Here is an 18,495-nt window from a genome sequence, read left to right on the forward strand (position 1 = left end):
CTGCTGGTTTGCTGGGATGCTTCCTTCCCCAGACTGTGTTCCCTTTTTACCCAAGTGAGACAGACCTTTGTTCCAAGAAATAGTTTCTTTCAAGTTTCTTAAGCTAAAAGATTGTTTCAACCTGCTTTTTTTTGCTGGTTCTGCTATTCCAGGATGTTTTGGGGTGCTGTTTATGGTTCTTTGGATACTAAAAGGACTGTCATGGAGAAGAAAGATCAGATTTGTTCTTTTTGGCTCTAGAGGGCAGAACAAAGAAGGATAGAAAGAGATTGCATAGAGTCAAATTTAGGCTTGATATCAGGAAAAATGTCTTCACAATGAGTGAAATTCCACCCAGAAGTGGAGTCCAAGGAGTTAGGCTAGAAGGTCACTTTTCAGATATGTAGTAGAGGAGATTTCTGTTCAATATTACTTTGTCTCTTGCCCTTCATCTCTGGGATAGCTGTTAGGTACTGGTGAAAACAAAAGCTAAACTAGAATTTAGTTCACTGCTGGCTCATTTCCATTTGTTTTTTTAAAACAGCTTCTGTAGACATTTTAGTTATTTAGACTGTGCTTTGGAATATCTCACTGATCTCCATCTGAATGAACAAAATTCTGTTTTGCATAATGGTGAGATATTTTTAATTTGCCATTTTGGTCACAGTTTGGCTATGTTATATTCAAATAATGTATTCATGAATCCAGAGTTTAATAGTGTATTACAGGTGGTTAGCATTTTTGTGAGTTAGATTGAATTACATTTGTAAAGATTATATCACCATGGTTGCACTAGAGAATGTAAGGTTAGTAAAAAGTAAAATGCTGAGCTTGTTTCTTATGAAGATGATAATAACTTCATCAAGACTAATAATTATCCTTTTCATGTGGTAATACCTTGAACAAGGATTAGGTTTTTATCCCACAAAAAAGAATAATTCAATTCATTTCAGGAAACCTTATTTGTTAGTAAGGCACTCTATTCTTGTGTTTTTATTTTTACTCAAATATACTTAAAAAGTATATGATGGATTGAAAGCAACACAAAAAGCTTAGTAAAATCTTTTCTATTTAGTACTTTTATTGAGGAGAAACTATTCATGAGAATATTATCATTATGAATAATAAAAAACATGCAGGAATGAGTAACTGGGTAAATTGTTATAAAAGAGGCATATGGATCTGATTCTGTGTGGGAAAAGAAAGTTATAGTCATTGCTAATTCTTTTAGTCCACTAAAGCCATGAGAAGAGAGATTTTACTAAATGGTAGCTTTTTACTTTGAAAAAGTACTGCCTCCAGTTGTGTGACTAGTTCATTCTTAATACCTGTTTGATCTTAGGCAAGTCACTTTACCATGCTAGAGTCACATACAGTTCTCCTCTTTGTAAAAGAGGGAATTGGATTCTATGTCTCTAAGTTCCTTTTTAGCTCTAAATCTAAATATGGGAATGTCACATCATTCTTTGTATTTTTCTTTACTGATGACTAGCAGCACTATTGCAAGGGAAGCATGGGAGTATGGGGGAGTATGGTTGTGGGAGGAAGAGAAGTTATTATTACTAAATAGCTTAAATTTTTGTGATAGTGCATCTGATAAATTTGTTTGTTATTCCTGAATTAATATATATGATGATAAAGATGTAAAGAAATATATATGAACCAAATATTCCATATATGGTTATTTCAGAGATTCCTCTAGTAGGATGTCATGCAACTATTGTTTATAAAACACATATAATTTGATGATGTGATTAAGGTTCTTATACTTTAATAATGAAAAGGTTCTGAAAATTTAAGTAGATTCAAGATAAAGTCATTGTTTTGAAACTATAGCATTTATTTTGTGTGTAAATATAGGAGAAAGCCTCTGATAAAGTGTAGGAAATTTACCATAACAAATGCATTTCCTTTCACTCAACTGTAGCATGGTACAGATTAAATTCAACAGTATATGTAATATATTCTTAATTCCTAAAGGAGAAATATAGGATTCACTAAGGAGGACTAATGTGGAAAATGTTATATTCTTTTACATTTTACAAGATATGAACAGATGGAAAGAATTATGCCAATTGGTAGAAAAATTTGTATGTAGTATAGCTCACCTCTAAAGAGTGTTTAAAGCTAGTTTTCCAAGAATACTTAGCTAACTTTTAGTTATTTCTTGTAGTTTCTTAACCCCAAACCAAAAAAAAAAAAAAAAGATTTTAATAATTCACTTTAATTTATCTTTCTCCTAGATGAGTATTTAAAGTATTTTTTATTAAAAGTATTGATTTAAAACTAGAACACTTAATCAACAAGTACTTATTGAGCCTACTGTGTACTAGATGTTATGTTAGTAAAGTAAGAATCAAAGAGATGTAACCCTAGATTCCCTAAGTGCACATATGATGATTGTGTCATATGCCTCTCAGCTACTTAATGAAAATACATTGTTTCAAAAGAAAAAAAAGATAATTTGGAATTATTGATTAATAAAAGGATAACAGTGCCATGGAAGACTTCTGGTGCCTATTACATAGGCAACATACATACAAGCCCAGCCATGTTTCATTTTACTCCACATATATCACTTGAATTCCCAGTTCTGGAATCCTAATCAAAGACTGTCATTGCTCTTGGAAGGGAGCATGTTGGTCTATTCCACTTAATATCCTTGAGATTTTCAAAACCAAAATATCCCTTTTTGGCCACTACTTCTGTCTCTTCTTATTAGAATGCTCTTCAGTGATAGAAACTATCTTTGCTTTTCTATTTGTTACAAGTTCTTGATTACAGTAAACACTTAATAAATGTTTTTCTTTCATTTCTTCATAAGACTTTTTAAGGAATAAATTCTTATAACATTAAAATATGATTCTATTTTGGGAAAAAAAATAAATTTGCATATGAGGTACTTCAAAATCATTGAAAACAGAATCATTTTTGATTAGTTTCCATTCTGAATTTTTACAATTTCTTTCTCTCTTTGCATCTTTCTCATCTTTGCAGCACTGATAGCCATTGGACGATACAGCATGACAATAGAGACTGTAGATGTTGGATGGTGTAAAGAAATTACAGATCAAGGAGCCACCCTGATTGCACAGAGCAGCAAGTCTCTCAGATATTTAGGGCTGATGCGATGTGATAAGGTAAGAAATTTATATTCAATTGAATTAACTTTTAGAATGAAGATTCCTGAAAATGCCTGTTAATATCAATATCAATTAATTTTGCTTTTTTTTTTTTTTTTTTTTAGCAATTATAACCCCATATCCTTAAGTCTATAGAGAGAATGAACTAGACAATAAGGCTTTAATTTTAAGGTTTCTAACATTTGAACTTTCTCTAGAATTCCATTTTTCTTGACTCAGACCCATTCCAAATTTTTTTTATGAGTATATTGCTTATTACAACCACTTTGGATTTGGTTTTGTTTAAATCACAGAGCAACATGGATATCACATCCCTCAGCATGTGATTCATCTGTTTATTTGTTCAATTAATAAATATTTATCAAGTTTGTATAATACCAGCTATTAAATATGCATAATATGGAGCTGGGAGTTGGGGTGGGAGTAAACAATTGGCCTCTGCCCTCATGAAACCTACAGTCTAATAGGGTCTTAAGATACAAACACTTATGATTATAATTTATATATAGTGTTTTCTGTAAATTAGATATTTACGAAACAAAGCACTAAGTGAACTCCAAGTGAAGATGTAGCATAAAGTAGTGTCAAACACAGATATATGTTTTAATACTTTAAAAAAGCCAGTGGTGGCTATGAAAGAGTTTTTCAGCCTTTTCCCAAAATATTTTGTCCCTTGATACTTTCTGAGAAAAGTTTTGTGATTGTATATTACTTTTCACTTTAAATTGCTAGTTCCCGGTAAATTTAGGAAAAATAGGTAAAACTAAGTATATAAAGATGATGTATACTTTGTATAAGTATACAAAGTAAATGATGGCCTAAGTTTTCTAAATGTAACACTCGGTAGTGGGGAACTTAAATAGGCCAGGTCTGAATGATTGTTATCTCATTTTGTTTTGTGTCATTTTGCATATCTTAACAATAATACTAAACTGCAAAAAAAAAAAAAAAATACACACACACACACACACACAAATCAGTGCTTGTCTTCTACAATTTGATTATGCTATAAAATTTTTATTACAATCTCCCAGCCTAGACTAGAAAGCAGCCTGATTTAGTAGCTAAGCTATAGCTGTGAGACATTGTCAAGTTCCTGTTATTAATTCTTTTTAACTTAATTTGTTGCTTACCTAAAAAACTCACTTTAACTGTATTATTGTTACACAAACACAAAAAGACACATTTGAAAGGGCTTCAGAAATAATGACAACAAAGGAAGGTTCTCTGCCCATCTAGAATGAGACTGCAAAAAATACCTGACATCAAAATGTTTGTTTAAAAAGAGATATATCTTTTATGTAAGGTCACATTTTTTTCCAAGCTATTCTTTTTTAGATTTCTTAAATAAGTACTGCTGCCTCCAACTTTTAAGTATGGAAACTCATGTGTCCTACCTGCTATAGAATAGCAGCATCTCAACTACATGTGCTAGCCAACATGAGATTTACTATAGTGAGCTGAGAAATTGTTACATGTCTATTTCAGCATTTTAGTATTTAGTATTTAGTATAGATTTGAGGCTCAGTGAAGGAGAAGATTCAATCAGTATCTCCAACAGCATGGGGTGTTTATTTACTTTCCTTTTTATCATCATATTGTAAAGGGCACATTGTAAATGAATTTACATTTTCTTTTATACATAACATACCTGTATTTGCTTTGGATTTTAAAGTTTTCAGACAGAATTAGAAAATCTTTGTTTTCTATAATACCTACAGTATTGAGTAGTTAATACTTTGGTCCACTAATTCTTGCTGTCAGAGGTGAGAGCTTGGTTTCTAGGACAGGTATTTTGTTTCATAGCTCCTTTGCTTTCAGATAACACAACTTTTGGAATAATTATACAAATAGTGAATTCTTCAGTCTATGCAATGGGATATTTTCTGAATGGACTTATATGCTGATTATTCCAAACTAAAATAACAATGGCAGAATATTTGTATATTAAAAAGATTATTTTACAAATATTTTTATAATTATATAATTCACAAAAAATAAATGCAACTAGTTATGTTTGTTTTGAAGAAGGGTTTCATATTTTGACTAAAAATAATCAGAATGATACTTCACAGATGATATTTTTTAAATGCATAATATAAAATATATAGAATCACTTGGAAGCCAATTATATTGAAATAGATATAAAAATTGTTTTTAACTATGAATCCCAGGTTAAGAACCCCTGCTATTCAGACTTCTGATATGCTTCAGGTCATCTTTCCTAATGTCATAAGGGTACTTTTAGACTCAGTGCCTGTGAGTTTGAGTTTTACACCTCCAGATTTGACCATGGTTGGAAAACAAACCAGTATGAGAGGGTATACAGACTAGAACTGAAACTGACTACTTAGGGGGTCTTCAAGTCAAAGGGTATCCTGGGATTGAGAAGAATAGTCCCTGGACTTTAGATCAGAGGACTAGAGGCAAACTCAAAAATATCAACAGGAAATAGAAATAATGATCCACTTTCTTACAATCACCTCTGTTCTAACAAATACTAATTAATAGTTCTATCAGATACTGATTAATAACAAGATATGGATAATATAGAATGGGAAGAGATTCAGAATTTCTCAGATTAATATATATGAATATATGTAAAAGAAAAATTGTGCTAACTCATTCATCCATTTTCAAAGAAAAGAGAACTAGGAAAAAGCACAGAATAAATGAGAGAATGATATCTATACATTTTTATACTCTTTGACATTAAAATTCATATGATTTTAAATGATTTTTAGAACCTTTCAAATCATAGCCTCTATATATTCAACAAAGAAAAAATTACCCAATTTATTACTTTGAACGGTCTGTATGTCAATGATAATTTTCTAGGCACATAATCAATCTAGGACACTATGAAAGATAAACACAGGGACGAAAAAGGGAGCTCTGGAAACAGAATTGAAATATAAAAGAAGAATAAAGAGAAAGAGAAAACAGCAAGGGAAATAAGACTTGGAAATATATAGTCAGGAAGGATTAAGATCTGTGTTTGATATTTTGTGAAAGAAAGAATTAAAAGAAAAAAAAATTTTTTTTTATTTTTCCTTACTCCTCCTACAAGCAAAACTGCTGAGTTAAAACAAGCAGATAAACAAACAATCCAGGCTGGATTGAGTTTCTATCCTATTCCTGTCCACCTGAAGGGGAGGTAACATTGATGATGTTTAAATTATGTATCTAGGGCAGGAAAATGATCTTTAAAGTTATTTAGTTCACTTTCCTTCTTTTGAGGCCATATCGGGTAAATGATCTGCCCAGAGTTACATAAGTATCAGTCCAGATGTGAAGTAAAATTTTGGGATTCTGGATTTATCATTCTTCGCACCAGTTCCCAGCTGCCTAGTCTAAGATTGACAAAGAGAAAGATAAAGGGTAGTGACTGAGATAATTCACAAACACAACTGCTTACAGAATTACTATGGATAGATTATTGTGCCTCTAATTTATATTCACTTTGCATCAGATTCAAAATAGAATTTTAGCCAGGTTAATAATTTTTTTGCCTTGGGTTTTGTAAAAAATTTTGTTTTTAATTGTTTGATAAAATATATCTCCCCCTTTTCTTTCATGAGAAATACATATATGAAACCTCAGACAATGAATTGTTTAGTTAAAACATTTTGTAAAACCCAAGCTCTTCCCTCAACAAATACAGCAGTCCCAGGGCACTTGTAAAGATAGTTTTTGCTTTAAGAAACCCGTGTTAGTACTTTTCCAGATTTCTGGGAAGATAAGCATGTTAGAAGCTTTACTCTAGGTTTTAAAGCTGCCGCCATTTAATCTTCTAAACTTTAGTGCATTGTAAGAACCAAAAGAAGAAAAGCTGTGTGAGACTCCTTTGATAAATTGGACTGAGTTTATATACTTAGGGACTGTTCAAAGAGTTACTTGACCTTGGGAATTAGAGTTGACCTCCAAATCACCTATCAACTTAACATGCATTTATTGAGTGGATTTAGTTAAAACTGCTTGTACTATCAACAGGGTTTTAACAAGAGCTTTATCTTTACTCTGGTTACTGCAGCTATAGATAGTAAGTATCCTAGGTAATGGAAATCATTTTTACATCTTCAGCAGCAAAACTACAGATGCTAGCTAGATCTTATTCTTCTCATCATGTGATCTTTTCCTACTTATCACAGACAGCTTGGGGAGACAAGCAGACTGGTGAGGATTAACAACAACAACAAAAAAAAAAAAAACAGAGAAGGCTCTAGGGCAAATGGAAATGAAATTCTGAGGGGTTAATGAAAAATGTTTTGGGCAAAAAAACCCCAAAAAAACAAAAAAACTCAGAAATGAATGAACACTGTGGCATGGCTGCAGTTGAGAAGCAAAAGCCTCACCAGAGGCAATTTGGTTCCTTTGGGAAACCTTGGTGATAAAATACTGTACTAGAAACCTCTGAAGTAGTGAGTTAATACAGAAATTTGGAGACGGAATGGCTGAATTATGAGCAGTGAATAACATCATAAATATAGCCGTCTTCAGATGCCAAACCCTTGTGAAAAGCAATTGGATAGAGAAAAGCTAGAGCTTTTAAAAGATTTCTTTCACTTTGGATTTTTTTTTTTTAACTTCATGCAGAACTAATTTTATACACTGTTCATTTGATTTCAAAATGCCAACGTCTGGATCACCATTAAAGAGAACGTTTGAGAGAGACAATCCCTGGCAAAATATCTTGTTTGAAATTCTTGGGGTTTGTGTCCCTGCATATTTGCAGATTGGAAGGAGTGAAAGTTTACCATTTTTCCACCTATTTTTGTCTCCCCAAGGCTTTCTGATTAGCAGGTATTCTTCTATGTTCTACTTTTAGAGATTTCTCCACAGAATTGCAAAAGCATCAGCTGCCACATTATATAAGATTTTTGAAGGTCCACCAAAATATTTTCTGACCAAAGCTGCTAGGAATCTCTTTGATATATAGTTGACACAAATTAGAATTACACAGGCGTGAAGAGTTCTCCCAGAAAAGATCAGAGCCACTACTAGGGAAGGAAAGTGCCTCTGTTTGATTTCATTGATTACCCAACTGCCTTCAGGCAGGCAGCCTCTGTGGAGGCTGAGTAGTATTGATCTAGAACATGAAAATAATCAAATTAATTTATTTCTCATCAAACTGCCACTGTCATAACCTTTCCTCTCTTCTGCCCTGATTTCTGAAACAACAGTTTAAGAATTAGATGTTCCAGTTCTTCTAATAAATGCTATTATATTTACCTTCCAAACTGCTCACCTTTTTCAAAATAGATTTCCTTAACAAGGAGGATTTAATAAGTTGTATTGCTTTAAACCCCATTTTATTTAAATAGCAGAGAAGTTTTATGTAATAAATCAGTGAGAATCTAATAGAGAAAGCAAGTAATAGAAACCAGTTAGCTTTATATAACCTAGACTTTACATCTCTTAAATAACCAGGTCAAGTTTTGTGTACTTAATTTAATATGAAAATATTTGGGAAAAACTGACCACTATATTTTTCAGAAAAAACTTTGACCATATTTAAAAAAAAAAAAAAAGAAAATGGAGTTTTCAGTCCAGGAATCATGTAAAGGAAACTCTATAGGGAAAATAATATAGCACTTAATATTTAGCATACCACACTAACTGGAAATATCAGTTTATAGGGAAAAATAGTTTGTGGGGAATCATATGTAAAGTTTTCATGAAACCAAAATGCTTTTGTCTTTGCTCTTCTCCCCTCCAGGATTCTGCATGTATAAACAAGTATGTACCAAGAGTTTAAAGTTATTATGAGAAGATACCACTTTACATTCGTACCATGTCAATGAAAAATTATTATATATATTTTTACAAACATGTATGCATTACCCCAAGAAAGAACCTAAATAAAATAGTAAAGATTTAAAATGGTTAGGATATACAGGTTTTATAAACTCTTCCTTTGCTAGGTCTGGAGCACATCAGAAATAGATATAATTATTATCTCAAAAAGCCTTTTTTGATTTTTGGCAAGGAGAGAGCTAGGAATGAGGTAAGAAGGGATCTCCGAAGCGCATGGCAAGAATATTTCTCTGGGGAAGACATTAAAGGAGTCCTTTTCATTTTTTTTTTTCCATCTAGAAATATGTTAATTACAAAGATGGAAATATTGCCATTTCATTCTTGTTCACACAAAAAGTAGCTTCTCCTGGTGATTACAAGTCAACCATCCACTTCAGACATACTTTTATAATTTACTTCTAATTATAAGACAGTAATTGGATCAAAGATAACAGTATTAACTCACAGTTAACCTCTAACCTCATTTTAACCTCTTCCACCAACCCTTATTATTATTATTATTATTAGAACTATTATCAAATAGTAAAAAGCCTATCTATATTTAAAAATTTAAGTAAAAAATGAGTGTGACTTTTATTTGCTGTTTATATATACTATATCATTAAGAGAACATTGTAACATTAACAATTAATACCAGGATTTAAATAATAAACAGGATTTAAAAAGGAAATCAATATGGCTTTCTGAGAATCAGATAGCCATTGTGAGGAGAATGCAATCCACCTTTTCATTACTTTCTGCTTACTTTGGTTTTAATGTAAATTTGTATGTTCCAGGCAAAAAAAAAAGGAGATATAATTACATTTTTAAAAATAAATTGATTTTATCTACTTTTCCCCCATTTCCTTAAAGTTTGGCACAAGAAATCTTGTGGCAGCTTTGCATGTGAGTGAACAGTTTAGAACTGTAAGTTGGTTTAATTATAATTAAAATAACTTGGTGGGTGGATCATATTTTCTGTTTTAGAAATGAAAAGGGTAATAGTAATTTTTTAATAGAGCTCAAATTATACTTCAAGTTTTGTGTGTTGTGTTTTCTTTTTATGTTGTGATAGGCATAGAAAGCTAATGGGTGCTTCTGAAGTAAACTTTTAAACTAGAAAATATGGAGCCTTAACTATTCCACTATGTTACCAGGCCCTGCCTCTCTTTGTTGAGAAAGAATCCTATGTCCTATTGGTATTTATTTTTCTATTTTCATCAAAAGATAGACAAAAAGCACCCCACCACAAAATTGATTCATTAAATTGGTTAAAAAATTTTATCAAACCAATCATCCTACAAAAGGATTTCTTGATTTAAAACATTAGACCCCATTTGTTATTTATAATTTTGATATATATATATATATATATACATATATATGTGTGTGTGTGTGTATGTATGTGTGTGTGTGTAAAAAGAAAAAATATAGCTTTACATTTAGATCTTTTCTGAATACCAAAACAGTTATTTATATTTAGATTTCTAAATAGATATTAATAAATATAATATAAAGAGAACATATTTTAACTGATAGTTAAACCAATTTGACGAAATAGTTGAAATGCGTAAATTCTGATGGACAATAAATTCAGTAATCTTATCCAATATTCACTTAGTGTCTGATATCATCTTTAGGTCCTATTTTAGAAAACTAATGCAGAAAATAGTCACCAAATATAAAACACATTTTTTGAATCAGTTTTTTGCCTTGATCATGTTCTTCTTAACTTTGAGAGTCTAGTTTAGAAGCACACAGATGTGTTCCATAAATATACTGCATTTAGTGACTATATATTAATTATCTTATTTTATTAGGGACCAGGTTTTTCTAATAGCAGATCTTTTGCTGAGTTTTTTCAATACTGCAGATGACTTAACAAATAGAAAACTCCCTCTTGATAGCTGAAATTAGCCTGCATTCTTCACACACACACACACACACACACACACACACACACACACAAAAAGATAATTTTAAGAGTCATTTAAATATGATTTGTTCCTGAAAGCCATCACGTGGCTTCTTTTTTTATTGTTACTTTTTTCATTTTTTTATAACCATACCTTTTATTTCATGGGTAGATGGAGTTCCCAATGACTAATATGCCTTACCAGTGTAGATCTGTACTTTCTCTACAACTTCCTGACTCTAAGGTCAATTCTCCATTCACTACTCCATGCTGTTTTGCCTGTCACCTGGTTTTACATGAACCATTATGTCATTAGTTCAGTGAAACACAAAAAGCACACATCACTTGATATTTGTATCTTGTAGTTTATGTTTTATACTTGTCACAATAATGTCTAAAAAAGGTAACTTTTTTTTTCTGACGTGGGACCCTCTTTTGGCAGTCCAGTAAGGTCCTGTAGTAGACCCCTTTGAAGAATATTTTTAAGTGCATGAAATGCATATGATTACAAAGGCTATTTTATGGTGGTGCTCATGCTCTTGGTCCTTTGCTGCCATCACAAATGTAATTCAAAGGAAAGAATTAATGCTTGGGTTAACAGATAACCTTTATTTATTGGAGAAAAGATGGCTTGAAGCAAGAATTGTGACAGTATGGAAAAAGCATAGCACTTCCAATCAAGGTCGACTCAAAATGAAATGACTGAATTTGATGAAGTTGACTCAATTTATGAGTCTACATCTGACAGATTCATTGCAATCTCTATTCTCCTCCCCACTCCCCCATTTTTAGACTTTTAGATTTTTACAACTGAAAAGTAATATTTTTAACCTTCATTTTAAAAATTTGAGGCTACCTATAAGTGGTACAAAGTATCCTTTTTCAGAGCCAATTCATTGTGATTATTCAGTAATAATCTAATTTAGGGTTTGTTTGTTGTTTTGTTTAGGGATGTGTGTTATATTGTGTTTTTTAAGATAATAGTTCCATGTTACAATGGAATATTTTTCTTTCTTTTAAAAGTTATTGAAGAATGCTTGAATATGAAAGGCCAGAGAAGCATGGTACAATTTAAAATAGTATTTGAAATCAGGAGGATCTGAGTTCAGATTAATGGTTTTGTGCCTCGATTTCAACCTTTCTGTGCCTCAATTTTCCTCTTTTGAAAAGAAAAGGCCGGACTCAGTGCTTTCTAAGGTGTTTTCTAACTTCAAATCTGTGGTCTTTAGTCCTTTCACTCCCTTTGGTTAGATGGATTCTGTTGGAGAGAGCCAGTTATATACTCCATCCGTGATAGATACAAAACAGGGCATACCCGTCCTTCTTTCAAGAATTAGTCTGTAGGAGGATCAGACCTAGGACAATTTTTTCGTTTTTAATGGAATTGTCATCTAAAAGCCTTTCAGACATACCATCCTGCACATGTCAGGCAGAATTCAAATGTGCAGGAAATCAATTTCCAATTTATATAACCCTTTTTAAAGATTTCTCTCTTTGGTTTTCATCATATAGGTAAGAATGAATGGTTGGGGAGCCCCTTTATTCAAACCACAATTTCATGAGCAGAATGTGGATTGGTAGAATTATTAATAGGAAATGGATTCTCTTTAAGAAAAATCTTAGTATTCATTTCCAAACACAATGTGACATTAAAGGCTGTAGAACAGCCTAGTTCTCCCATATATAAGAGTACTAGAATGAAAAATAATCAATGCATCCAAACAAAAAGAATTATAAACATCTACCATCTAGAATGAGATTGTGCAAAAAAAAGATAACGAGAAGCCTGTGAATACTGGAAAGGAGTCCTGTTAGGAATGTCAGTTTAAGTTTAGGTAAATGTTGGTCTAAAATCTACAGTAGTTCTGTACTTTCTAGGAGAGTAAGAAGCCACAGAGAAGTCAGTCAGTATTTATTAAGTGTCTACTATATATTGAGCACTGTGCTAAGCACTGGAGATACCCCCCAAAAAAAAGAAAAGAAAAGAAAAAAATAAGATAGTCCCCATTCTGAAGGTGCTTACAATATTGTGGAGAAGCAACAAGCAAACAAATATGTGCAAACATGTAAATAATAATAAAGGTATAGGAAATAATTAACAGATGAAGATATTTAGAATTGAAGAGTTGGAAAAGGCTTTCTGTAGCAAATGGGATTTTCGTTGGAACTTGAAGGGAGCCAAGGCAGTTAGATTGAATATATAATGGATTGACTGTCTGCCAAGGAGTCAGAAGGAAATGAGTTCAAATTTGGCTTCAGACACTTACTAGCTCTGTCACCTTGGGTAAGTCACTTAGCCCTATTTGCCTCAGTTTCTTCATTTTTAAAAATGAGCTGAAGAAAGAAATGGCAAATCACTTTGGCATCTTTGCCAGGAAAACCTCAAATGGTGTCATAAAGAGGCAGACATGACTAATTGACTAAACAAGAATTACATGAAGAAAGCCAGAGAAACCAACAGGTAGAGAGGGCATTTCTGGCATGAGGAACAGCCAAAGAAAATTCTCAGAGCCAAGAAATGGAGTGTATTGCTTGTGAAATATCAAGAAAGCCAATGTCATGGATTGAAGAATGTGTGGCAGGGAGAAAGGGATTTAAAAAAAAAAAAACACTGGAAAGATAGAAAGAGCTAAATTTTAAGAAGGTCTTTGAAGGCCAATTTTAAAAATTAGCCCGGAAGCAATAGGAAGCCCTTGGGATTTATTGAGGAAAGGATGGGGATGGGGGTAGGGAGGAATATGATCAGACCTGCACTTTAGGAACTTATTTGGCAGATTAACTGAGAATAAACTAGAACTTGGAGAGATCTGTCAGGCAAACAGACCGACCATAGGCTTTTACCAGAGTCTAGGAATGAGGTGATAAGAATGTGTAATGGAGTGGTGGCATTGTAAGGATAAGAGAAGGAAATATATTTGAAAGATATTGTGAAGGTGAAATCTACAGGCCTTGGCAACAGCTGGTATATAGGGATGGGAAGGTGAAAACACGTGGAGTCTCAGGAGACACCTGGGTTGCAGGTCTGAGGAATGGGGAGGATGGCATTTTCCACAGCATGCTTGAATCAGTGATCATTCCAGGGAGACCTATGGCCATCCAGCTCTCTGTAGAAATGCCAGGAAGGTAGAGATTAGAGAAGCATTTGACAAGCAGTAAGGTAAAGGAACACAGGAATATCTACAGCTGCCAAAGGGAGACAGAAGCAAACAGGACCTAACCATCTCATTCAGGAGTGTGGTACAGGACAAAAAACTGGCCGTGGCACAAAAGGCATCAGTGATAAGAACAAACAATAAAACACTAAACATAGTACTTGCAGGTCAAGAGATTCACAGATAACCCCCCAAAAAGGGAGTGTTGCCACAATAGGGCAGCTGAGTTGCATAGTGGAGAGAGTGCTGTCCTTGAGTCTGGAAGATTCATCTTGAGTTCAAATCCAGCCTCAGACACCTCCTAACCATGTGACGCTGAGCAAGTCACTTAACTATGGTTGCCTCAGTTTCCTCATCTGTAAAACGGGCTGGAAAAAATAAATCACAAACCACTTCAGTACCTTTGAGAAGAAAACCCCCAAACAGGATCATGAAGGGTCAGATAATAACTGAACAGCAACAGTAATGCTACAACTTGAAGCATGAGAGGAAAAAATGTCCTGGCTACAAGGACTAGAAGAGTAGAGTGGTACCTGGGTACTCATTTACTTTGAAACCAAACTCAGGACTGAATACATTTCAGCAAGAAAAAATGCCTTAGCCTTTGACTTTTGCTGAGCGTTCCTCACACTTCGTTGCTGCTGCCCAGGGCCCACAGCCATGCTGCTGCTTTCACCCAGAGCTCCCTAGTAACTGTATGTGCAGGACTGTGGGGGAGGCTCTGTGCTCGGCCTGCTTGATGTGGCTTTTGGCTCCCCAAACAGTAGTACTGGAAGCAGCCTGTGCTCGGCAGGTATAGGAGCAGCCGTGGAGGCAGCCCAGGCAGAGGCTCTTGTGGCTGCAGATGGCCAAGACTGCTGCCAGCCCCAAGTCCCATGTCATGGCCAGAGCCTTGGGTCTTTTCCTCCCACATCTCCACATCCAGGGTCCTTCTCCCCTTTTTCCTCTCCTTTCCCCAAGGAAACTCGGACAGTGTGAGATGGGAGAGAGTATAAAAGTCATGGTTCTTCCCAGAAGGTGTTAGTCAAGAAGGGAGGACCCTGGCTTGGCTAGACTGGACTGGGCTGGCTTGTTTCTCCTCAGCTGGAAGCCCCACTTGCTCCTCTGAGGAACTGGTTGAGGAGAGATGGTTGGGCTGCATACTGGAGACATACTCCTTATTGGAAAAATTCTTATGCTACTTGTCACTTTTGCCACTCATGGTGCCTTCTGGAACCAAATCAAGGATGAGTACCAAGATAACTTTGTAAGTGTAACTTAACTTTAAAAATATTAAGCAACAATTTTTTAGTGAAGTAAGAGCTTTGCAGGAAGAATTTGAAAGCAGAATAAGTTAAAAGAACAGAAAACCTTATCCAACTGTCAAGCTACTTGAAAAATGGAATGATGCAAATAGAATTCAAAGACTCTAAGAGAAAAGAAAAATTCAAACAAAGTCAAAATATTGCAAAAATGGAAAGCAAAAAGAAGGTAAATTATATGAGGTATTTATTATCAAAAATAACTGACCCAGAAGCTGTTCAAGGAGAGATAACTTTAACAACCATCAAACTCCTAAAACCATGACCACATCAAAAACCAGGATACTATATTTCACAAGAATCAGAGATAAAAACTAAAACACAAATCTGATATTGTTTCTTCTATTCTCAATAAACTCCACTGGTGGCTTGTTAAATTCCTCTGTTTTGAATTAAATCCCTATTCCGTGAACTCTAATATAAACCTTCAGTAGCTTTCTTGCTATTCCTCACACACGACACTTTATCTCCTAGTTCTGGCCTTGTCTTACCTATTGTTTATTCATGGCAAGCTCTCCTTTCTTCACTTCAAATCCTTGATTACCTGGCTTTTTTCAAGACTCAGTTCAAAAGCTGCCTTTCTCAAATTCCATCCCACTCAAAACCACCCCCAAGATTACCCTCCATTTCCACTGTATATATCTTGTATGGGCATAGTTATTTCTGTGCTGTCTCTCCTTTTAGAGTTTGAGCTTCTGTTTCAGGATATATGTTTTTGCCCTTCTTTGTATCTCACATATGTAATTAATCAATAAACATTTATTAAATACTGACTATGTACCAGGTAGTAGTACTTAATAGTAAGTATTTAATAAATACTTGTTAATTGACTGACTGATTGATTAGAGGACTAGAGGACAAGGTTGAAATAGAAAGAATTCACCAATCTCCTCCTAAGGAATCCCAGATTTGAAATACCTAGGAATGTCACAGCCAGATCCAGAGATTGCAGGGTCAAAACAAAATACTGCAAGCACCAAGAAAGAATGACTTAAGGTACCAAGCAAATGCAGTCAGGATCTCACAAGACTATGGGGCAATTATTTTTACAAAGATAAATTTTGAAACATTGTAATCTAAAAGACAAGCAGCAAAGACTACCTATCTTTAAAAATTGAGTATGATCCTACAGGGGTTAAAATGAATCTTTTAACAAATTAAAGCACTTTTAAGCATACTTGATGAAAAGATCACTTGCTGAATAGAAATTTTGAAATACAAAAATAGGAATCAAGAAAAACACATCCATTTGAGCAATTGTTCAAGACTGAATGTTAATGAAGCGCTTAAATTTTAGTCAGAGGAAAAGAGACAGATGTCCTGGAATTAAGAAAAACAAATCTGGAATCCAGGTTATGGTTCTCTTCTTTTTTGATGATTTTTCAAGGGGATAGAAAAAAGAGGGAAGGGAGAATTAAAATCTTTAGAAAGAACTGAAAAGGGATAATAATTTGTTTCGCATAGCATATGTAAGAAAATGAGTATATAACCAGAGAGGATGAAAAAGTTAAGCATCTGAATAAAATTTTAGAAAAGTTGATATGAGAGCTCTCTGGGAATTACTGAGTGGGAACATAAAGAGCTTACTTATTTGTTAGCTATATATAACATTTTTATAGAAATAGGCCATGTCTTAGGGCACAAAAATCTCAGAAATATTCAGAAAAGTAAAAGTATTGAATGCATCCATTATTAACCAAAATGTATTGGAAATTATAGCCATTAAAAAGCTTTTGAAGAAATATTTGGAATGTAAGTAAAAATTAAATTACTAAATTCTAAAGAATGGGGGGCAGTCCAAGAAGAAATTATAGAAACAATAGATAATTTGATCAAAGATAAATGACAACAGTGAGACAAAATACAAAAAATTTGGTATGCAGCCTAAGAAGTCCTAAGGGAGAAACTAAATATAACTGACCATAATGATAACAAAAAAAAAATCATAAAATCATGTGATTCTGTCAACAGATTACCAAAAAGGCATTTTTAAAAAATAGAACACAGCACCTATTTCTGTTTAAAACATCACATCAAGAAGTATAAGAATGAATGGTAAATGGTAAGCAATGTGGTAAAGAGTATCTCTAAAACCACAAACTTATATTCTGTAATAGATACCCTTTCCAATAAGAATAAGGATAAAATTCTGGAAGGCTTGTATGAACTAATGTAGAATAAAGTAAGCAAGACCAGAAGAGCAATTTATGCAATGACAATAAAATTATAAAGGAAAACAACTTTTAAAGACTTGAGTGGAATCAACATGGCAAAAAAGCATGAAGTCCTCCAATATAACTCCTCCAAAAAATGCTAGAAAGCTACCAGGCCATGTCCTGACTGGAAAATCAGAGGGGGGAAAAATTAAAAGTCATATTTCTAGTCCACATCAGATTAGGGTGTCAAAGGTTTATTCAGAAGTGTGCCACATGGAATGGATCCAACCATTCTGGAGAGCAATTTGGAACCATGCTCAGAAAGTTATCAAACTGTGCATACCCTTTGATCCAGCAGTGCTACTACTGGGCTTATATCCCCAAAAGATACTAAAGAAGGGAAAGAGACCTGTATGTGCAAGAATGTTTGTGGCAACCCTCTTTGTAGTGGCCAGAAACTGGAAACTGAATGGATGCCCATCAATAGAATGGCTGAATAAATTGTGGTATATGAATGTTATGGAATAATATTGTTCTGTAAGAAATGACCAACAGGATGATTTCAGAAAGGGATGGAGAGACTGACATGAACGAATGCTAAGTGAAATGAGCAGAACCAGGCGATCATTATATACTTCAACAACAATACTATATGATGATCAATTCTGATGGACCTGGCCATCCTCAGCAATGAGATGAACCAAATCACTTCCAATAGAGCAGAATGAGAGAGAGAGAGAGAGAGCGAGAGAGAGAGGAGAGAGAGAGAACGAGAACACACACTATGGGAAATGAGTGTGGACCACAACATAGCATTTCCACTCTTTCTGTGATTGTTTGCTTGCATTTTTGTTTTCCTTCTCAGGTTTTTTTTACTTTCTTTCTAAATCCAATTTCTCTTGTGCAACAAGATAACTGTATAAATATGTATACATAAAACATATACTTTAACATAATAAAAGAACTGGGCCACATGGAATATTCCAATGCTTAAGAAAGGAAAGAGAATGGAGGTATCGTACCAGGGCAAGAAGAGGAACCAAACCCAAAAAG

General features: G+C 33.9%; 1 protein-coding gene across 1 annotated transcript in view; it reads left to right on the forward strand.

Annotated features, from left to right (window-relative positions):
• FBXL17 (F-box and leucine rich repeat protein 17) overlaps positions 1-18,495 on the forward strand; it is a 495,113-nt gene that overhangs the window by 455,218 nt on the left and 21,400 nt on the right. Inside the window, 1 exon segment of the mRNA XM_031968710.1 lies at positions 2,977-3,119. Within this exon segment, the coding sequence (XP_031824570.1) occupies positions 2,977-3,119 (143 nt within the window).

This window comes from Sarcophilus harrisii, chromosome 1 (assembly GCF_902635505.1).
Source record: "Sarcophilus harrisii chromosome 1, mSarHar1.11, whole genome shotgun sequence".
Taxonomy (NCBI): Eukaryota; Metazoa; Chordata; class Mammalia; order Dasyuromorphia; family Dasyuridae; genus Sarcophilus; species Sarcophilus harrisii.